General features: G+C 33.4%; 1 protein-coding gene across 1 annotated transcript; it reads left to right on the forward strand.

Annotated features, from left to right (window-relative positions):
* Positions 1–1,297: 1,297 nt before the first annotated feature.
* LOC123532669 (protein white-like) lies at positions 1,298–24,377 on the forward strand. Its single transcript, XM_045314195.2, has 19 exons — positions 1,298–1,834; positions 8,603–8,748; positions 9,007–9,055; positions 9,358–9,547; positions 12,261–12,431; positions 12,755–12,921; positions 13,226–13,297; positions 13,678–13,780; positions 14,397–14,492; positions 15,224–15,252; positions 15,701–15,806; positions 16,495–16,626; positions 17,583–17,675; positions 18,194–18,251; positions 19,853–19,930; positions 20,909–21,014; positions 21,285–21,385; positions 21,887–21,978; positions 22,376–24,377. Exons 1-19 carry the CDS (start codon positions 1,716–1,718, stop codon positions 22,478–22,480), a joined length of 2,013 nt encoding a protein of 670 aa, XP_045170130.2. The 5' UTR covers positions 1,298–1,715; the 3' UTR covers positions 22,481–24,377.
* The last annotated feature ends 298 nt before the right edge of the window (positions 24,378–24,675 follow it).

The following is a 24,675-nucleotide window of genomic DNA, read 5'->3' on the forward strand; positions in this document are numbered from 1 at the left end:
ATCATTAGTAAAACCAGGTCCTAGTACCTCTATAACTTGATGCAGTTTTGTAGTTATACAAACTGTTACAAGTCTTACACAATCGTTATCCTTACCTTTCTCCTAAATTTTTGTCGCTTTTAACATTATTCTTCAAAATGAGGTAGCGATTTGTATTTTGAAATGAACTGCCAGCACTGTGAATGTTTAATATTCATGATATTAGAATATAAAATAGTAAAAAGAAGGATTTGTAAAAAAAAAAGACAAGGAGTTCATCTTGGACTAAGATATTGTTCAGTGTACGGGCGATCAAGAGTTTCGACAAAAAATAGCTGCTTCTTGCAGACAGATTGTATCACCCTAACTATGATGTGGCTTTGTAAATCATTGTAACTAAAAATAAAAAAAAACTGATAAATTATTTTGTTTTCATGTCATTCGAGAAACAAAAAAAACCCACAAAAACAAGGACGAATCATCGAAGTTTAAAAGGTAGAACGACTATTTAACCCGGGTAGATTGTATTTTATTTGTCCTGAATCTAGTGGTTTATATAATCATGTATGCGGAATTCTTTTGATAATATGCTGTTTAAAATTTATTGATATAAAGTTATTGGGAGAAGTTCTGTGGTCACGAATCCAAGTTCAAATTGTAAAAAGCAGTACTTCGTCTTTTAGTCTTGAAGTAAGTTATTCAGTAAGGTCGATGTAGTGCTTTTGACGAAGTCGGTAAAATACTTACAATCTAACTGAATTTTATGTCATATTTTAAGTTCTTTTACTTTTATTGATTTCAGAACAGTTACTGCCATCAATTTATAATAAAGAGGAATCTTACATTAGCGTCGAGTTGACGCACCGTCCGATACAATATACATTGAAAATAACATTTGATCCAATACGGAAATGTATTGGACGGTCACGTGGTACTAATACGAATTCGCTTGTTAGAGGAAGAAAACAACTGATATTAATACATTTTATATGTTGGTGTAAACTGTTTAATGCCAACATAAAACGTATTGTATTGTACTGTGTTATATTATTGACGATTTAGTTATACGATACCAGTAATATGTACTCTATAATAATTTCCCTGGTTAAAAGATAGAACGGTTATTTGATCATGTTTATGGATTTTCTGGTGTGTCTTGAATATATCAAATAACACTTAAGTACATGTGTAACAAGAATCATAAAAATAAACCCGTGTCATCTGATATCCAAATAATGCTTATTGGGTACAGGAATCAAAAATCTATACCTGTGTCACCTGATTTGCCTTCAGTCGTGGGTTAAAAGGAAGGACGCATTATTTTAGACCATTATTAGACATTACAGCAGAAGTGTTAAAAGTTATAGATGCATTCTTTGCATTGTTTAATAAAAACGTGAAATATTATACGTAATTCCCATTAATGTCTGTCTATATAAACTGCCGACCGGCAAAGTCTTCAACATTTTGGCTATCCGTGGTTACCGTAACAAAACAACTAAGACTTGAAAATATACTTTGAGCAAATAAAGACAAATTTTCTTAGTTATTAAACAGGTGTTTCTTAATATCAACTGTATTAACCAAGGTTAGAATATATTCGACAGTCTTCTAGACAGACTTGACATTTTAGATGAACTTTGTGTAATCGATATTACACTTTTCTAGAGAAATTGGGCAGGTAGCTGAAAGGATAGTACATTATTAAGTAAAATTTGTGAAAATTGAATGGAACTATGTCGGACGAGAAGAATGATAATTCTGTTTACATAAATGTATTGGAAGACGCCAATAAACATAACGGACACAGCTTTCATCATCCGCATATAGGACATCACCATGGCAGAAAGTTTGGGTAAGTGTTATACAATTATTTCAAACAATTTGATAGACAACAATTTTTATCATATAAAATGTGTCATTTGGCCTAATTTAATATCCAAAACACATATAGGTGTATAGTTACTTGAATATGTAAATTCGTAACCAATTGTACTTTTTTGCGGATTAGGTATGCCATATAATAAGCAAGGTTGTCTCTTATGTATGGGCCCGTGCGTTTGTTACACCTGACATCAGGTCTTAAAGTCTGATATCCGGTTAATAATGATTTAGAATGAAACATGGGCATACGGAAAACTCTTCTGATGATTTGTTTTTTATTCGGTATAATTTCAGGTATGTAGGCTGATTTTATTAAACGAATTGAACATTTTAGCCTCGTGAATTTGTATATTATAGTTCTTGATAAACTATTACCATCTTATTGCGTAGTGTACAGTATACTGAAATGGTTGCGATATTTTTTATAATAAAACAGTTTACAAAGTTACCGTAAAAAGTACTAAAACTGATTTGTGACCAAAATATACTTCATTTTAGATACAATTGACTACCAAATAAGAATCATGCACCCTATTTTGTAATTGCATGTAATATGAACATATCTTGTATCAAAAGCAATAAATTTTTTTTAAACTATAAGTAACCGTTGTTACATATGTGTTTAGATTGAAAGTGTACAGTTCCTAGCGATGTCGAACTATGTATTTTTCCAACCAAAAAATGGCCATTTAGCCGTTTCAATCGTCTCATAAACACCTTTGAGAAGTTTAACTAGTAACACATTTTTTTTTTCAATATTTAATGATCCTGGAAGATAAACGAATGTCTATCAACAGTGATGTGTCATATTTGGTGTACATTTTTATGGGTATTTTTCCCGACTTTTTTTTCAACTCGAGTAAGTCAGTCATAACTTTCACCATCTTGTTAATTGTTATAAGTTTTAAGCGCGGATACAAAAATGGTGTATTTAAGGTAAAACTTTTCGGGTTAAATTTTGTCCAGCTTTAAGTTTTTCAACGATCGTAGCTCCAACGTCAGGAAAACCCATATTTATTGAGAGTACAAGCTCCTGAAGAGATTTTTAGTCTAGACCTATAAAACTATGACGTTTATTGCGGAAAGACTTTACGCACATAAAAGGCACTGACTTCAAGATTTTGCCTACAATGATTTTTATTTGAAGTTTGGTCATATAATGAACATTAGAACATGAGTTTTTGTTTCTAAACTATCTAAAGATGCCAACTGCCTGAGTCGGGAGTCGAACCCGGGACGTCGCGGACATAAACATTTTCTTGCGGCCTTGGCCAATGCACAACGCTTTTTAATTTCGAATGGAAAAATTAGTAAAACAACATTATTCTTCTGTGTTTCCATAACTTATAATCTATCAGTAACTAAGTTTAAAGGCCCTCTTGAGAAATATAGCAATAATTTTCTGATATAATTCGTGTTGAACGATATCGAGGTCAATGCCTTTGCTTTTAAAACGTAGGACTGTTATAGATGTTAAAAGGCAGGGTAGTATTTTGAATATGATTTTTTGTTGTTGTTTTGTTTTTTCGTCTAAGATTACTCTTTTATCGTACTTCCATAAAACGGTTTCATAATTATTCAGTGGCTTATAAGTCTGTCCTCCATCCACTTGACAGACAGACAACGATCGTTTGATATTCTTGTACTTATTAAAGCAACAAAAACAAACTGACTTAGTAATATTTGTCGACATTTAAAAGCGTTTTGAAAGATACGCCAAATATAACATATCTGGTGATATGAAATTTAAGGCATGTTTAAAATGTACGAAAATGTCAGCTGACTCAATCTGCAATTTATTAATGGATTCATATTACATGCGATGATATCTTCTTGCACTACATGAGTCCTCTTTTCCTCTCATAAAAAATGATATCGCTTTCGTTACATAACATTTATTTTTGGATATTTCATGTGAATAGGAGGGAAAAGTGGTCAGATCCCGCTCCATCTCTAAAAGTGTTGTCCGCTTGAAATCGCTGACATTAATCATACCTTCATGCCGTTTTGGTTCGTTTAAGTATTCCCAGTAACAGTTAAAACACTATGAACTAAAATGAACGCTAATATCGGAAGATAAAGCAATGTCGGATTAAAGCAATGAAACAATATGGGTAAAAATGATTTTGGGAATGTAGGTTATAATTAAATGACTAGAACATGTTGAGCTTAATAATTTTATTGAATTAACAGTCATGTTTATTGTAAATGTATACCGTAAAATATTGAACTCTGGCTCTATGTGCTCAGCACAGGCTCTATCTGCTTTCTGCTCAGAACAATCTCTGTCTACTCAGCACAGGCTCTATCTGATCAATACAAACCCTGTCTGCTCAAGTACAGGTTCTGCCAGCTCGGTACTGACTCTGCCTGCTCGTTCTCTGCTCTTTCTGCTTAATACAGACCCCGTCTGCTCAAGTACAGGTTCTGTCAGCTTGGTACTGGCTCTGCCTGCTCGTTCTCTGTTCTTTCTGCTCAATGCAGACTCCGTCTGCTCAAGTACAGGTTCTGCCAGCTTGGTACTGGCTCTGCCTGCTCGTTCTCTGTTTTTTCTGCTCAATGCAGACTCTGTCTGCTCAATTACAGGTTCTGCCAGCTTGCATGCCATGAATATACTACAACTTTAGATTCCCTACAGTTTACCGGGTTGTAGTGATGAATATAGCCAGTCTATCACTCTGATCCGTGACATTCCGTGCAAAGCATGGATGTAAATTATCTAAATACATGTACACTGCTGACTATTGTACAGATTAAACCAACTAGAGCTAGTGCGGTCTCAATCAAATCGAGTCTGCAATATTCACTATTTGCCTTGTCCTCGGTGCTTCCGAGGTTTTGTTAATATATTATGTTATTATTAAGTTATTAAGTATATTCTATTTCAAGAATTTTACAAAAGCAATTGATACAATTTTAGGTTTTTATTTATCAATAACATCTTTACATCTTTTAACGATGTTTTAGCAAATAACTTTTTATTTACACTACACTATATTGTTTAACTTTCTAAATTCTTGTCCGTGAAGGAATTTTGAAATAGTTTGGCATAAATATTAACCTGAATGAGACGACGTTTCACGTGTAATACTCAAACCCCTAGCTACAAGGTCAAGATCACACTTAGAAGTCAAACGTTAATAAGGTCTGTTTCGTGTCCGGTTCGTAACCTTGCATTAATGTTTATCATAATGTGACGACGTGTCATGGGCAAGACCCATACCCCTAGCTCCAAGGTCAAGGTCAGACTTAGAGTTCAAATGTGAAAGGGTCTGTTTATGTGTCCAGTCTACAAAGGGATTTTGAAATATATTGGCATAAATGGTAACCATAATCAGAAAATGTGTCATGCACAAGACCCAGATTCCTTGCTCCAAGGTCAGGGTCATACTTAGAAGTAATAAGTTAATAGGATCTTTTTCGTGTCCGGTATATAACTCTGTTATCCATGACGAGATTGTGAAACAACTTGGCATAAATGTGTACCATTTTGAGGCAATGTGTTACGTGCAAGACCTAGACCCCTAGCTCCAAGGTCAAGTTTACACTTAGAAGTCAAGTCAAAGGTTAATAGGGTCTGTTTCATGTCCGGTTCGTAACTCTTGTTTGAGCTTCAATTGTAAATGCTTAGTATATTTTGAGAGTTATATATACTTGTATTTTTTCCTATAAAATGTCAATGTCAGTAGTGGCTATTGTCAAGTACCTTAAAGACACGTCACAAAATAACTGTAATCATTTGTATTTACCATTCTGGCTTAAGTACATCTCCTATTATGCTACGCTTAGGATCTGAAGAGTGACGTGCTATTGATAGCCTAGTTCTGACGACCTTTCCGCTAGCCAATCAGAAGGCTTACTTACAACATTTTGTAAGATTTAAAAATCTATATTTAGTCTGTTTTTGTTTTTGTTTTTCATATTTACAATTCTTATGACTACGTCCTCGTGTTTTGAGAGAAATCATGGTCATGGTACGGACTTGGTCACGTAAAGTGTCAGTTAGCCAGTTAGCTCAGCCGGTAGGGCGCTTGCCCTGTAAGCGATGTCTCCCTGGTTTGAGCCCCGGGCTAACTTCATATTTTTCTTACTCTTTGACAGTCGACGCTGTTTTGATGATTCAGCTGAATGCTTGTTGAAACAAGTCCTCTGATTGGTTCAAATAAAAATAGATTTGCGAAAATAAAAATTGCAATATTGGAAATCCAAAAGATACAGAAGACGAATGTGAATGGGTCACTCTCAGATCTTCGTTTAGAAGATCAAGTACTTTAGTTAGATTATTGTATTTCCATGTCAGATGGTAATAATCACATTTTGTATGGAGAAATGAGAAATAACAAGTACCTAGATACAATTTGACAGCAACAGATATAAGGCTAAGACAATGTATTTAATATCTAAATATATTATTCAATTAATGTAGTAGTATGTCCGATACTTCATTTATTAAGGTTAGTTTAGATTAAATTTTGTTTCTATAGTGTATGATAGTTTATTCTATGTTTATAAAACTATACTGAGAAGAGAAGGGCTGAATAAGTTTGCAGATAAAGTTGTGAAAACAGGGCATAGATTGCCCACCTGTCATCTTGTAGAGCAATTGTATTATACCAGTATTACCAGAATTATTTGCACCAAGTTCATGTGGGAGGAAAAACTAGACCACGTGTATTGGTGGGTCTTTAATACTTCCAGTGCCGTAACTACGTTGAGGCACATCAAGGCAGCTGCTTTGGTGTTTTTTTAAAGCAACTTGAGTTGGGTTTTTTTTGTAACATTTGATATATCTATGAAATTCACAATTTCTGTTTTCGCTCTAAACAAAATAGATATATATTGTATTTGATACAAATATCTAACATGATTTGTCTCATATTTTCTCTGTTTCCATGACATGTTCAACAGAGAAAAACTCGGTCTAGCAGATCTAGTCTATATATTCAATGAGGCAAATTGAGCCGCGCCATGACAAAACCAACATAGTGGCTTTCCGACCAGCATGGATCCAGACCAGCCTGCGCATCCGCGCAGTCTGGCCAGACTTTTATTCTTCCTTCATGTTTACTCAGATAAAAAACAAATCAGAAAAAAATTATTACAAATCTATAGATCAACTTTATGGATCGAGGCGTATCTGCACTTTTAGCTCATAACAATACTGCGGTAAACACCGAGGAAAGTGGATAAATCACGCCTCACTAATTGACGTTGAATTATAGGAACATAAATTTTTATAGCACATATAATCTTGGGGCCTCACAATTTGATCTCGTCCAAAGGACTTACAGTAAAACATCTTTGAATGGCATTTAAGTTATAATTTCTATCGGCGGATATTACACATCACGCATTAGTTAGAATATTGATTAGATAGACATCATATATATCACGTCTGAATTAACATATTACTAAAGTTGTAAATTAGGACTTTAAACGCACGCGATAAAGTTCGGAGAATATTACAGAAATGTTGATAAGGAACGTGATGTAGCACTAATATAACATCTATTGTTTACAACTTTGCAAATAGAATTCGTGATCAGTCAAGTTGGTTACATGTATAACTTTCAGACGATGCATAAAAGTATGTTTTATTCTACCACATTTGCACCCGATTTACTTGTAAATATTTTATGCGAGAAGACAATAGCCTAGTTTAAAACATAGGACGGTTACCATCTGTTAAGTTAAAATACAGGATTGTTACATGGTATTTATTTTCGTCGCAGATAACTTTTAAAATGTATTTTATGTGTATCCATATGATTTTTTATACCGGCCGAAGTTTTAACTAGATTTGAATGTTTTAAAAGATATATAAAATAAACTGACGGATAAAAAAGTTTAGTTGAAAACAAAATACTTCCTATCAGTAATTGATTGATTTAAGTAGGAAGTTAAAGATCAATTGACGACGCCCCAATGTAAACATGTATTAATAGTCCGATCGATTCGTAACAGGAAATACCAGAAGAAAATGCCAAAAATGTGAAAAGTAACAAATTGAGCATAAATGTTTATCAAAACATAACTAACATTTTTTGTTCATGAGAAAAAATTTAAGTTTGTCAAGATGGCCGACATGCTGGCCATTTCTAAAACTCAATATTTAACGTAGATTTACAGTAAAAGTCTAATAAATAAAACCTGATCGACTCATTTATTAATGGTCTCAATTATCAGCATTTTCGAAGTCTTTTGGTGAAGTTGTAACTCTAGTTGTTGGAATGAATGTTGGTTATTGTAGGAGTGATATTTAAATTATTGATTATCTCTCTTTAAAGTTTCAGAAAAATGCTCATTTCATGTGACATTACGCATGTTCTTTGTATTACATTGATTGGTGACTTATAGGCCCATTGGGCCGGGTGTGTTTAATTGTTAAATATTGTATGTTATTATTTTTATATGCTCACACAGGTCACGTTAATAAACAAATTTCTTATCTTATCTTATCTATCTATTCTGGTTTTCAAATGTTAAAAATCGATACATTGGACCACTTTATATCTTTTATAATAATGGTTATTCGGAAGTCATTAGGGCCATTACATATGACTTTCAATTGACTTTGGTAGATTCATGAAATATATTTGTTTTCTAATATTTACATTCAGTTATTAACACATTGGATAAGATGACCTTATATCTGGTGTCTTTCCACATGAAACATTTATTCTAAAAATAAATGAATCTAAATCAATATTTAAAATGAAGGTTTCTTTTTACATTTAAGGTACGAAGCCCAGCATAGCATGGTTGATTCCACGGAAACAGTCACGTTGTCCTGGGAAAACGTCAATGTTTACGTCAATCCGAAGAATCAAGTGTGTTGTCGAGGTTCAGACCAGAATATGTCCTCTAAACAAGTTCTCAGAAATGGTAAATGCACTTATTTGAAATGGGTCCTGTCTGTATACACCTATGTATTTTCCTGTTATATGTCTAGATTGAAATGATGTTTGAGGTCTCGTATGAAGCACTCGCTAAGAAACTTACATACCAACATAATAACGGTTATGTTGTAGCATTTAAGAAAGGCCGCTTTACTTACGCAATTTAGCTAATTGTTGTACTTTTCAACCTCTGCCATGTGTAAGATGATTCGACTCAGTAAATATATTTTCTATATTTTTTCAGTGTATGGACACGTGAAACCTGGTACTCTCTTGGCAATTATAGGCGCAAGGTAAGACTTTGTCATTAATGTTCCATTATTGTATCATATGAAATAATTTTGCATAAAGTAATTCTTAAATAATATAAATCGTAATTCCGATTCGATCGTATCTTCTAGCCTGTAGTTAAAGAAGCGAATTGCATTGTACCTGCTTGTCTCCAGAATTGGCAAACAGACCGCCAATTGTTATCATTAACAACGCCAATTCTCAGTTTAAATAGATTAAATGCTTTTTCACAAAAACATAGCTCCTAAACGGATGTTTCAGTATCAATAATTACTACATTCTTTTTAAAAACATGATTTTATAGTGGTTCCGGAAAGACGACCCTTCTGAATACTCTAACATCGAGAATAAACGCTGAAACTTTGACGTCTTCCGGTGACATAAAAGTCAATGGTATCGACGTAGGGACCGGTATTCGGAATATCTCGGCCTACGTGCAGCAGGATGATCTATTTATAGCAACAATGACAGTGAAAGAACATCTAACATTCAGGGTAGATATTACCACCTCCCCGCCCACCCAACTCTTTCTCTTGAAGGATTGTAAAATAAAATAGTAATTTTGTTCTGACTTCTGCAAATATTTTTGTTTCTATGTTGTTTAGCTGTGGCAAGAATGTGAAGCAACCCGTATCTATAACTCAATGTTTAACTCGTGTTTTGTCAACGAAGACTACAAAAGAGATTATGAAATCAAAACTTTATTTCTTTTTCACAGTCTGTGAAAAATGTAATTTTCATTATTTCCAAATACACTAGATAAAATTGTCTGGTTAAACTTGGCACCAAACAGAAAAAAATGAGACTTTAGGAATAACTGTTCCTTTTCATGAGAAGGAACACTTATGGTGAACATGTCACACTTGACTGAGCAGGTAATGGATACAAGGGTATCATCAAAGGCATCCGAATTCCAGTTGGGCGCCGCCATTTTGTACTCATGCATATTCATTACAAATAGCCTCTTTGCCAATGTGTTTTTACGCATCTTTATGTCGATCTTAAGTGAAATACTACTACGTAATAACAGACCTACAAAAAAAAAACAATAATATAATTTAAACTATCTAACTCCTAAATCTAACATGTCATAATGTAGAATCGAGATTAACTAAATGAATATTCATCATCTAAAATTAGACTCCCGCCCAAAAATATCGACTGCTATTATCCTTCTCGGTTGCATTCGTTGCTTCCAAAGGTTCTTTTTACGATTTTATTTCATACCAACTTTTTGACATTTTAAGTATTACCATCACAACATTCTGTATTTATAAAGTAATTCGAGATTTTTCGCTTGTCTGTTAATGCTATTGCACGAGACGTACCGTCACCGGATTACAACATTTCAATTACTTCCCTTGTTTTTATCCAGAACTGTTTAATGCATTTTTTCACTTTATTGAGTAATAAAATATTTCAAACTTTGTAATTCCCTGCCTTTTGATTAATTGTTTTGTAAGATTTAAGCTTTAAACATTTTGTACGCATTTTTTTTCAAATCCAGTAGTTTGTAGGTGCCGACTTATATAAAAGCCTTTTTTCTTCTGGCATAGTTCTGGAACTGATAGTAACCATCATGCGATGCAATTACGGGCATTTTGCAGCACTTTTCTGCCATTTTATTTTTTGATAATTAGAATGAGGCCACTAGGACAGCTGTCAACAATGGCTCCCTAAATTTTGATAGAGTGATGGTATTATTTATTGTCCGCTGATAATATTTAGGTAGAACAAAGAAGTATAAAATACATTATTTTTATAACTCTTTGGGTAGAATCGCTCATCTAAAGGTGTTTGATTATTATTTTAAGTTAAATAAATGTTTGTGTGAAATAACTTTAAATATTCCTAAATAGATAAGAATGCACGGAAACTAACAAAACACTTTGTTCATTATTGTTTTATCAAAGATCCCTTAAAAAGAATATTTAATATGCGCTAGAAGGAACCTTTTGGTGAGCTAAATCTTGTTTTATTAATATCTGACATTATTCATTTAGTAGGGAATTCAAATATTTATACATAATACCACCCTTGATTTTGCATATCTTTCCAATCGCCCATTTTAAGCTCCGGTATTACGGTATATATTTTATCATATACACTCTTCTTTCAAAACAGTATTACATTTTAAGTAACTACCTGTCTAGCTCAACAGCTCAACAGGTAAATGACAACATTTCTAAACAGGAAGTCAATCCTTTGTCAGTGTTACTTGTGGGTAAAATGTCATTTCCTTGCTAGGAACAGGTCAAACCTAGTAAGGAGTCCAAAAACACTATAGTTAGTCGTATGTAACAGATATACAGTTGAAATAACAGTTGAAATAACAAGAGCTGTCGGAGGACAGCAACGCTCGACTATTTAACAGCCTTGTCGCTTGAATGAATAAGAAAGTCGAAAAAGGGGCATAATTTAGTAAAAAAGTAAAATAGGGTTATGGAACCTGCATAGTGCTTATCAGCTCATGACAGTGGACAAGTGTATGAAGTTTCAATCCATTCCCACTAGTGGGTACTGAGATACCAGCTTACATATAAGAATTTAACCCAAAAACTCCTAAGTTTAAAAAGGGGCATAATTTTGTAAAATGCAAAGTTGAGTTATTGACCCTTTGCACTGCATGTCATATCATGACAGTGAACTAGTGTGTGAAGTTTCAATCCTTTCCCATTAGTGGATACTGAGATACCAGCTTACATACAAAAACTTAACCAAAAATTTCTATGCTGAAAAAGAGGCATAATTTTGTAAAAAAACAAAATAAAGTTATGGGACCTGCTTTGTGCATGTCAGATCATGACAGTGAACAAGTGTGTGAAGTTTCAATCCATTCCCATTAGTGAGTACTGAGATACCAGCTTACATACAAAACCTTAACCAAAAAATTCTAAGTCGAAAAAGGGGCATAATTTTGTAAAAAAGCAAAATAGAGTTATGGAACCTGTACAGTGTAAGTCAGTTTATCACAGTGAATAAGTGTGTGAAGTTCAATCCATTCCCACAAGTGGTTGCTGAGATACCAGCTTACATACAAAAACTTAACCAAATCGGGACGCGGACGCCGACGCCGACGCGGACGCCGACGCATGGGCGAGTCCAATAGCTCTACTATTCTATGAATAGTCGAGCTAAAAACGGAAGTAAGCACATACAACACACTGGATTTTTTAGATTCTAATTTGTTGTCGTCGCAATTTACAGGCGTTGTTGAGGATGGAAAAGGAAGTACCAAGACATAGAAGACTTGAGCGTGTTGATGAGGTTATACAAGAGTTAGGTCTACAGAAATGTCAGAACAACATAATTGGCAACCCCGGTAGAATCAAGGGCATATCCGGTGGTGAAATGAGAAGACTCTCCTTTGCATCCGAGGTATATAAAGAGATTTGTTAGTGTATAAAAAGCTGCTGTGTAAAAGACAATAGTGGAATTGATAAAATCGAAATGTAAATGACATGTTACAGGTTATGTAGCAATATCTAAGACAATCCTGCCGAAGGGAGATAAAGTGTCGGCCGTGCACATCACGTAATTCCCAGTACTGGTCGTTTCAACCCAGAGATTGCTAATTCTCTACCAAAACTTTCTAGCAAGATATAGTTTCTTCTCGCTCTAACTTTGTTTTTGTAATTGATATAGCTGGCCTCTCCAGTCAATCCTGACAAGAGTTTTTTTTTTACTTTTATTTTTTGTAGATTTTGACGAATCCTCCGCTTTTATTCTGCGACGAACCCACATCCGGGCTAGATTCCTTCATGGCAGAAAACATTGTACAAACTCTTAAAACTATGGCAGACAAAGGGAAAACTGTAGTGTGTACCATCCATCAACCTTCGTCCGAAGTGTTCGCAATGTTTCACCAGTAAGTTTGTCTTTCAATATGGTCACTTAATTGTTTCAGTTATGTTGAAGTAGTCCGAGCCTATGACAGAGATACTTCAGGTCCACACTGAAAGTGTCTTACACTTTGCTACATATCTACAAGGTTTCAGTGTATAAAGTTGAAACTGTCCCGTTTTTCAAACATCCCCGGTTAAAATATCCATTTAAACCTAGTCCACCTTTAAGTAAATTAAAATATTTAGGAAAATATTAAAGAATACAATAAATTATATATTTGAAAGATAGCAAGACGTTTTAGATTGCACTGTCGACGTATTTTGTAGTGTTCTGGTAATGGCAGAGGGAAGAGTTGCCTTCCTTGGAGATGCAGAGGGGGCGCTAAGCTTTTACAAAGGGTATGTAAATATTATCTAAACTTTAACGACAATCTCGTATTTTCCAAAGTATCTTCATTAATAAGATTTAACATTTAGAGTTGACAAATCGTTACTAAGTTTTAGCCGAATATAAGTGACTATATTTGCGGGAACTTTGTCTTCTTTTCTTATTTTGGGGTTTATCGTTAAGTGTTATCGTTTTATAGCTATCTGCTGGGTGTAAGCAGAATGGAACGAAAATGTGTGATTTATTTTTTTCAAAAAGTAATTCAATATTACTGAACTTTTCATTTAAGTTATTATTTGTATATTTCGCCATGTGAAACGCATTTGAACGGGTCACAAGTTATCAAGGAAAGGGCGCTATATACATCTGGTATAATATTTATTTGTTACAGAATCGGTTACCCTTGTCCAATGAACTACAACCCAGCTGATTTCTACATTATGACAATGGCTGTTGTGCCTGGAAAGGAGAAGGAATGTAAAGAGAAAATTGAGGTAGAGCCTGGAAATACAGTTATTACTTTCATACACAACTCTTGGAAATTTCAAGGACTACAATTTGTTATCAGATTACCCGAGAAATAAATCAGAAAAATATGATAACTTGACGTGATGAACAGTGAACCATAGCTAATGTTAATTTCGAAAACAAAATGTGGAATCAAAAAAGATTGTTTTCATGCCTACACCATTTTGAAACTCTCTACAGAGCTATCCGCTAATTGTTTGAAAACATAGTTGGCATTCTACAGCCAGATATTTTTTCTATGATGCCGTGTGTGATTGTGTTTATTTTGTTAACTTGCCCCTTTTTTGCTAGATAATGATAATACCTAAAATTGTTATATAATGTGATATGCCACTATTCTATTTAGAATTTACTTACATTTATAATCAACTAAGAAAGATTTCTAAAGGTTGGTAATTTGAATTTTAATGGACATTTGGTCACACATTTTCGTGACTTTCATTCTGCGGATGTTATCGCACGACATATAAACCACTGGCCATATCTACGTCACGAAAAATATCTTAATGTCTTTTCAATGTAAGTGCAATTGTTTTTCTCCAGTGACGTTTGATAACTGAAAAAAAATTACAATATTTTCAGGCAATTTGTGACAAATTCAGTGACACGGCTAATGCAAAAGCAATACTAGCAGAGAACAAACAGGTTGCAGGCAATCCAAAACGTACAGGAATCATTGTAAGTAATATAAAAACAATAGTGGTCAATATTGGACAAATAATAAATGTTCTAAATGACTCGACAACGACGTTATTTTGCTTTTGTTATGTTTTTTTCGCTCATCGTTTGTAAAAATAACAGCAGACTCGGTTTGGTAAAATTTGTGCATGAGAGGAAATGGAATATGCAACGCCCCTCACGCCTTACAGTAGCGATAAAGCGGACTTATGTATAGTAAGCATTAATATACTTTATGATTAAAAATGAATAGAAAATATAACAACACAGTGCTATAATTATGTTTATATGATGGCATATTTTGATTTTGTTGAACTTTTTAATGCCACCAATATATATTGCGCTAGGTACGCTAAATAAAAAACTCTAAGTCGTTTTTATAATATTGGCACAAAACAAGTTTTGATCAGTATAAAGAATACATATTATTTGTCTTTAAGGTGATTTAAAGTAGTAATGTTATGTCACTAAGAACTAAATTAATCAAGTAGCCAGTTGTTCTATCCAGAAGCCCTTCCACGAATGTAGACCTATCTAGAGGTCATCTGTAGTAACTGAAAGTAGGAGCCGTCACCATAATTATGATCTACATTGTTTATCCCATATTACATTAACACCACAAACCAAAGAGGTGTACATGCTCCTATCAGTTTATTTAATGTTTATTTCATTTTCCCATGCCTAACAAACACATATATGTTATATTTATTGAAATATATGTATAATTTCAGTTCGAAGAAGCATTTACTAGTACGTCAAGGTAATTGGCATACATATTTTTCTGCCTTATTAATAAACCGAACACTCACCCAAATGAACGCCACAGTGCAATTCTAATAGATAACTGCGTGGCAAAAATTATAAGGTAAGAGTAGATTCCCGTGAAACCATAACCAGGTAGGCTAGCCACAATGAAAAGCCGCAGTGGAAGACATAGCAGACAAGTCGGAATGGGGTAAAACAAGTGAAACAAAAATCTGTATGATTTAAATGTATATTATGTGAGTATGATAGAAAGTACAAAGTTCTGCATTACTCTTATTTTACAAAATATTTACAAGTTTTTCAAGTTGAATTTACATTTAAGCAGAAGGTCAGAGGCCCATATGATACATATGTATGATAGGTACATGGCAACAGTGAATATTTAATTTTATTTTACTTAATGATGCACTTACAGATCTGTCATATCTTTTATACACTAACAGGTATGAAGCATCGTGGTTTCAACAGTTTCATGCGGTATTTGCAAGGTCGTGGAAAACAACGATCAGAGAACCAATGGTTTTCCGAGTCCGCATTGCACAGACAATCGTAAGTTGTTTTTTTTGAAATTCTCATTCCTTTCAGACAATAATTTCATTCATCAACGTTCCTTGAAAATATTTATCAGTCCATTTAACAAAAGAGAATGTCATTAACTGTTATGGTCTAAAATGCGAAACAATGCAACTGTTTACACATTCAAAATGTACCTGTGAAACCGGAACCGGAAGCATTCAGCCTGTAGATTTATATGTAGTGTGTAAGTGAAGTTTTCGGGTAAGGTTTAGTAGACATATATTTTTATGGGTAGGGGCCTTTTTATCAGTAAAAAGTGTACACGAACATTTCTTTAATATTTGCAGCTTCAGTTGTAAGCATTTCTCAATGCCAAAACATACATGTGTTTTACAAGGTGAATTAAACTATTTCTATAACATAAATGTTCCTCTTGCAACTCCCGGTGTTTATTCTTTTTTCAACAAAAATAATATTATAATAATTAAGTTTTAATATGAACGTTCGAGCCATCTTAACAACGTATAGTTAAACCTATGCATAAGATACCTGTGACAAGAGATTCACATCAATTAAAAACCATAACATACATGTATGTTCATTTCACCTATATTCCAATATTTGGATAAAGGACACTTGCAGAAAAGGACAGATTTCTGGCACTCTCATGCGAAGCCTTCACAAACAAGTTTGTCTGTATTATCATAATATTCCTTTTCAGATAATATCTGTTATCCTTGGATTGATCTATCTACAGTTAGACGTTGATCAGGAAGGAGTTCAGAACATCAACGGTGTTCTCTTTCTTATTGTCACAAACATGACTATGTCGAACTTGTTCGGAGTCCTGAATGTAAGCTAAGCCACAATGTTTATAAGAACGACTTGACATCCTTGTAAATTAAAGGGTTGGGTGGGATGGGGCCATTTAGATTTGTCTTTGTCAATCCGTCTGTTCATCTGGCAGTTCGACCGTCCGACGAACTTTGTGTCGCACATATCGCACACAGTGTGTTCATAAGTTATTGGAATGTTATTCAGCACACTGGCTTTTGTTAAGGATTTCACTCATTACGATTACAGTTATCGCCCTTGACTTAGTCAAAATATGCATAAAGAGCACATATCTTTGTGACGTACATAATTTTACCTAGAGTCATAAAACGTTTAATGAATGCTATTCAGTCAGTTATGCACCTGAGGTTTTATTTGGGATTTGCTGGTCCAACCAAAAAGTAAAACAAATATAATTTATGTCATGTGACTCTTTCAGTTTATCGTATCTTGCGTCTCTTGATATTGTTTCGTAGTATCCCTAATATACCAAGTTTCTATTACTGGATGCAATGTTTGTCGCACAAGAGCTTTGTAGCTCATGCTGTCTGTTGATCATCTGCGTCGTTAAATACAGTTTACCTTTACCTTTTACCAACCTGCAACTTGAAAGTTTACTTAGTCTTGCACTGTAAACAAGTAATTTGTTACCATACAATTACAGTAAATGGGGACACCTGTGTCTAACAGACATACATCTAGTCAAAATTTGATTTGCAATTGCTTGCCTAAAGTATGTTCACTCCTATTTTATTCAAATATGATTTACATTTAAAGTATGGTTGTTATAATTTCACGTTTACTTAACAAAAGAGTCTTAATGCTTCGGAAAGAATCCACCAAACTTACTTTGTTCCTTGGTTGCAGATGCTTTACAGTACGTTATACTTGCTTTCAGAGACAGTTGATCATAAACACTGATAATCGTGTATGTAACATGTAAAGTTAACAATGTAAACTGTTTTTCATTTTCAGTCATTCCCGTTGGAAACACCAATATTTTTACGGGAGTATGCGACTGGTCTGTATAGAGTTGACATCTATTTCCTGTGCAAAAGTCTTGCCGAGGTAGCTATTTCTGTCTAAGGCTCTCGTTGAAATACCATTAAAATGGCATGCTTCAGTATCATATTTAGGATCGCTGGATGCCCATCGTCTGTCGTCCCTGTACTAAAATTTGCTTTCTTGTGAACCGTTTGATGCAATCTAATCCAACTTGACCAGAAGCATCCTGCCATCAAGCTCCCTTTAATACACTCATTTTTCCGTTCAAGGTTTAGGCGTTAGACAAGAACAATTTTTATACAAAAGTGACCCCCAAACGGGACAAATTTTGATCAAAAAGGTATGATTTGAATGAACTTGGTAAAGGACCATTGCACAAACCTACATACCAAGGTATTAGAAAAAAGTTATTCCGTCTCTCACAAAGAGCAGTACGATATTATATTTACTGTAACCATTCATACACGTTATAAATGAGTATTTTGATGAATAAGCGAACTGGCATAATGAAACGGAAACAATGCTTAGAAGCGAACTGTAAAATTAAGTACCGAAAAGAATATATATTTATTATTTTTCAGTTGCCGCTTTATACTATAATTCCGGTGATGTTTTGTGCCATAACTTATTGGATGGTTGGTAAGTGTTACATTTATAAAACTCAAGTAAACATTTTCAAAATCTCATTTCATAAAAACATTCTAGCATACATCTTTAAAATATGTGAGTAAATTCAAATCGCTTAATATATTCTCATCCATCAGAGGTTCAGAATGAATACACAATGCTATATATCATTCAGTAACAGTGACATGATTCTAAATGTATTGCTATAAAAACTTGATTATTCTATATATAACATTTAAAGGTAATTTCCACATGCTTTCTGAGCGCTACTCAAAATGACCTTCCCACACTGTTTGTTCCCGTGTGAAGCCTACATGCACTCGGCAAACTATTAAAGCAACACTTGAAGTTTTGCTGATATAAATAACTGAAAATACATTATTAAAATTTGCTGTACTTTTTGCACAATATGATGTCAGGAATATATTGAGAATTCAACAAAATCAAAGATGACATTTATAACATTCTATTCATTTTGTGACCTCATTCCATTTCTGAAAAGACTGAAATAAACAGTGAACTTATTTACACAATGAAACATTTGTATAGATATCACTTTTAAACAGAAATATTAGAATTGGTTTGACATAAATAGTACTTACTTAAATAGAAAGGCAATGTTGTTTTGATATTAATACTATCTGCTGAATTCTTTAATCATTTAAAGATGTAAAAGAATTTTCAAAATCGACTTAAAAATAAGAAAGTTATGAGCATTTAAATATTTGATCACAATGGCGGCCATTTTGTTTCCATGGCAACAAAAACACAAAATGGCGGATTTATTAAATTTCTAGACACATATTTGAACTGTATTTACTTATTTCTGTAAAATAATTTCTCTATGTTTTCAAGCTATAATGAAAGTAATTAATATGTTTTACATATTGCATTCAAGAAACATATAAAGTTTATCTATTTAAAAGGTTATTTGCCAAAGAAAAAAAAAGAATTCAGCAGTGTGTAAATGACGTCATAAACACATAAAATTGCTAAATTGCTACCTCCATGATCAGCAATTTTCTTAAATTTCAAACTGCCATTTCTTTTTCAATAGTGGTCCGAATTTAAACATTCTTTCAGCGTTATGAAAGGCTTGATAATGGCTTTCATATGGAATTAAATTATTGTCAGTCTTTCCTTGTTCTTTAAATTGTTAGATATAAAAGTAAATCAACGTTTTTGGGTCTTGTTATGGTTTTCTTTCCAAATCACGTTAAAAATCATACACATAAACCTGTTACCGTAACTATTTAAAAATGAGTGGAAGTCGTAAACACTGAAACAGAAATTTCGATAAGTTAGTGACAATGTATTTTTGAAAGGTATGTGAAATTTCAAATATTTGCTTAAAAATAGAGAGATCAGTGTCAAAATATCAAGTGATAATGTAAGAACATTTATTGAGCGTATAAGAGTAAATATGTTAAAACTATTCCATTAATTTGATGAAATGTGTAGTATTAATTAAGAAGTTAGCTATAACAAGAAAATTAAAAGAAATAACAAAAATGTTCCCACAGTTTTTTAATAATTATAATAGATTTGCAGGTGGATTGTTTATAATAAACATTACAAACACAAATCTAAATGACATAAAACTTTACTTACAGGGTTGTATGCAACAGTTGAAGCCTTCCTTGTGTTTACAGGTGTCATTCTTCTAGTAGCCAACACCTCTGTGTCATTCGGTAAGTGTTGAAATATGTGTGATACTTCAAGTTAAAAAGGACTGGACTCCAGTGTTTGGCTAAAATAATCTTTCTTTGAAAATGAAGTCTTGTTATATTATGAACAGAACAAGAGTTTTCGTTTCTCATCTATCTTAATAAAGCGAAATAAAGGAAAGAACGTGTCCGAGTCGGGAATCGGACCCGGGCCACATCGGCAATAAAAACACTCCTACCTTCTTGACCAATACACCAAGGTGGATTCTCACTTAACGATCATGAATTATAATTAAGTCGGTTTTACCACCGGTAACACTCACGAATGTTTTTTTTTCAATTTAAAATAGAACAAGCAGCTGCGTTTTCAAAACGCAAAATCATGCATCCGGATGTATGACCAAAGATGTCGTTTTACTGAGTTTTTTTTTAAGTTGAAGCTGAAGGTCGTATTATGGTCATTTATATGTAGGTCAGTTTGTAGGTCTTGCTACAAGGATTGTTGAGTGTGAATATTATCTAAATCTATCTAGTCATTAATGAGAGCTGTAGAACTAAAAGTAAAGGTCATATGACGTTTAAAATCATCTATATATATGTCACATTATAAATCTTACCACAACAATTGCTGAGTGTGAGTATTAACTAAATCGGGTATTAATGTAAGCTATAGGCGAAACAGTTAAATCTGGTTCGTACAGACAGACGGACTTTATTATGGTTTTACTACGTATGAAGATGAAGGTCATATGACGGTCGAGGTCATGGGAGACTATGAAACAAAAAGAGAAGATTAAAGGACATACAGCTTTTAAAATTTAATACACAGGGACATATATCTCGACACCCATTTATTTGGCTAACACTGCATTGGCCGTTACTTACATTTGGTTATTTACTATCATTTTGAAATAACAGCCGCTAATTCAGTGAGCACTGCGTTGGCTATTGCTTCTTTGCTAACCTATTTATGGTTCCACTACCTATGTTTGAATATTTCAGGTTATATTGTATCGGCTGCCGCTAATTCAGTGAGCACTGCGTTGGTCATTGCATCCACAGTCATGATTCCGCTACTGATGTTTGGCGGATTCTTTCTAAATTCAGAGTACGTTATTTTTTCAAGCTCTTAAACAGCATAAATATTTCCAGAACAAATGTATCATGATGATAGAAATTGTTTGGTATTTAAAAAAAATTCAAACAACATTGCAATATATATTATATTTTTCAACTACACTTTTTGCTGTTGATTCTTTCTTTATAATGGCTCACAATTTTCAAAATTAATAACATAACGAAATATGTTACTCATTATAATTCTAAACAGTTGCTATTGTTTTCCATGAAAATATAATATACATATATCATTATTCAGATCTATACCAGTGTATTTTATCTGGCTGGAATACTTGTCTTGGTTCAATTACGCTTACGAACTAATTGCTATAAATCAATGGGATAATATCGACACAATAGGTAAGAGAATACAATAACCTTTTTTTTCATTACTTTCTACTTAAATTGTGATTTTAAATTTATACTCTATGATTGTTTGTTTTGACTTTTAAAGCGTATTCCAGTTACTGTCAAAAAAGAAACACTAAATGTGTCATATGCGGATATATGGTCCTAGTTTCATTTGAATCCGATACTGATTTCAAGAAAATGCCTTCAAGTGGTTAAATGGTGTTGATACCCTGCTTAAAATAAGATACATACATTTGCAGGAAATCGCTGCTTGCGAAATGTAATAGGAGTAATAACCGTTCCCTTACCCTTGCACATGCTCATATCAGAACCGATTTCTGAAGAAGTGAAATGTTTTTATTAATAATATGTAATTATGTCATGTTTACTTGTACAATCGTGTTTGAGGTTCCAATTATCAGTGGGTAAGATTGAACTTGCATTGACCAATGAGAATGCAGACTTGGAACCGCCATTAATCATTTCAAACCCTATATACATTATTTACAGCCTGTGAAGGGAACAGTACATCGTCAGATTCACAGAGTTCATGCCTGTACAAAAGTGGTACTCAAGTGATAAACTACCTCAATTTTGACAAGGTAAAAATACATCGTTCTAAATCGAGTGTCACTGTTTATAGGATAAAAATATTTGTTTAGTTCGAAATTGATATGATCGGCAAACTAACCACGGATCACGTTATAGAATATGCCATTAGCAAATTGATACAGAATATGATCCGCAAATTAACCATGGATCGCGCGTGTTGTCTTTCATTTCCAGTGAAGTCTGAATAAAGAGAAAATATCTTTTCTTAAATATTGTTTAAAACGACATTTAACCAAACGAGATAAAAGCTAATCAGTTTGTTTTTGGTATTTTACGACATACAGCATTTGGACTACATTACCCATAAAATCTAAGTGTTGAAACACACTGTTGAACCAGCAATTACAGAAAGAAAGTACACATCATTGTTGTTGTTTTTTTTTTCAGGACAATCGATGGATAGATGTCGGCTGTCTTCTAGCAATGCTGGTTGCCTACAGACTGATAGCTTTCGTCATCCTCTTCATCAAAGCTAGGAAATCCAAGAAATGAAATTCATATGATATGTCACAGCAAACTTGACAATTTTCTCCGCAGTGATCTTGCCTTATGGTAAAGGAAGGGAGATAATCGCTATCAGTATTCGTATAAGATGGTATAGTCAAGGGATACCAAGAAGATATGCCTATGTATTGTTGCCAAAGAACTGCAAAAATATTCATCATTATTATTATCATTATCATACCATTAATATTTTCCTCGCTTAATCGCCAATATAAATTGGTAACGCTTTGAAAAACCTGAGATTGCATTAGAAAAGCTACTCAACGTCACATCTAATATGTAATTAACAAGGTGACGTCATTGGCTTATGTCTTAGAATTTTAATCTAACGTCGTGTTCGGCAGAGTTGCACCGTGTGTAGTTTACCTAATACGGAATATACACTACCAGTAAATTCTGTATACTAAAGGGACATCTGTACTAATTTGCTTGACAAGTTGCTTGTTATGTTACTACATATTTTACATTTTATATTTATATATTTTGATATCTTCATGATATGTATAATTAATGTTCTATTGACCTTTTCCTATATGGTATGATTTGCAAATAAAGTTTCGAAAGCCAGGTTTTTCGAAAAGTTGCGGGAAGTGTATTTTCGGTTAATTATCAGCCTTGCCTTTTTACATGTAAAATATAATAATATAATCATAATTATGTGTATATGATAATAGACAGATCTAGTTAGATAGGTTTATTTTGGCGCATCAACTACAATATACATAAAATATACATGAGTGATATATAATACAGACAGGAGATGGATCTTAAAATATAAAGGGAGGGCAAGCCTGAAATTAGCCCACCCCTCACCGCACACACAAAAACACAAACTTTTCCAACATACTTTGAAACATTACTTTAAAATTATACCATATAGCATTGTCATTTTGTTGCTAGTCTTTAAGTCTACGTAAGATGTTTTAAACAGAACATGTTTCTTTCTGTTGGTTTTAACGTCATACTGACAAAATTATAGATCATATGGCGACATTCTAGCTTTTGGTGGTGGAGGAAGACCAAGGAGCTCCCCCTTCCAGAGAATTATTTCATTTTAGGCTGGCAACTGGCTTGGTAAACAAACTTGACTCAAAACAATTTACACACCAAATGAGGTTTTGAACCCACGGTGAGGGGCAGGTGATTCGAATTCAGCGACATTAACCACAGAGGCCTCCTTAACTGGAAATATGTTATTAGAAATGAAATTTACCAATCGTGTTTTTTTTTAGATTAAAGCAGTATTTATAGTCCTAGAAAACTCATTCATTCTAGCTGCCCCAATGTGCCAGAAAATGTTAACATCTATAGATACTATTCATTCGTCAATGAAATGATTTATAGAAGTTGAAAAAATATATTTTGATGTCAATCTTGTACCAAGTTGTTTAAAAATGTTGTATGATTTTACAACAGTTTACAAAGGTTTTTACCTATTTCATTTAATCCTCCTTTTGCATGTATGTAGTTTTACCCACTGTAAAGTTCTGCTCTTCTCAGCGATGGTGTCCGTATTCGCATTCATAATCACGGTACATAATGAATTTACTCACTGTAATCAAAACACCATGTATGAAAGTAGTCATGGGCCCCTTTTACTTTCACTAAAATACATTTTCTATTAATTCGTACCTAGTCTGATTTTGAAAACAAATAGAATCTCATGTTTATTTTATACCGGAAATTTATATTCTCCTTGCCTATACTATATAAAATACTAATTTAAATAATTATTTACATACTTGTATATCTTGTGCTCTCCATCTCTTTCATCATTTAACAATTTTCTTTACAATTCATTTTCAGCATGCCAACATCAATATATTTATTCTGTTTTTACAAAGTATTGTTGCATTTTATGTTAGCTCGGAAAATAAAATCAAAAAGAGTATACAGTTCGTTTTATTTGACAAACAGAAATTCTTTCAAGCTTTATCTTCCAAAAACTAATGCATTTTACCTGTGTGGAGAATCGTGATCTATGTTGACGTATTAATGGTGTAAGAAAAGTTCGTTCCAATATTGAAAACGCGGAAACAGCATAGCAATTCCATGTATAGATTTTGGTCATATTAAATACTAGTAAGTTGACATATTGATCTGCAGAAATTTGGTTAATTTCAGTTGTGACTTTTTTTTCAATCGGAAAATTGCATTTTATACTCTTATACATTCAGAATATT

The sequence above is a fragment of the Mercenaria mercenaria genome, chromosome 11 (genome assembly GCF_021730395.1).
Source record: "Mercenaria mercenaria strain notata chromosome 11, MADL_Memer_1, whole genome shotgun sequence".
NCBI classification, from domain to species: Eukaryota; Metazoa; Mollusca; class Bivalvia; order Venerida; family Veneridae; genus Mercenaria; species Mercenaria mercenaria.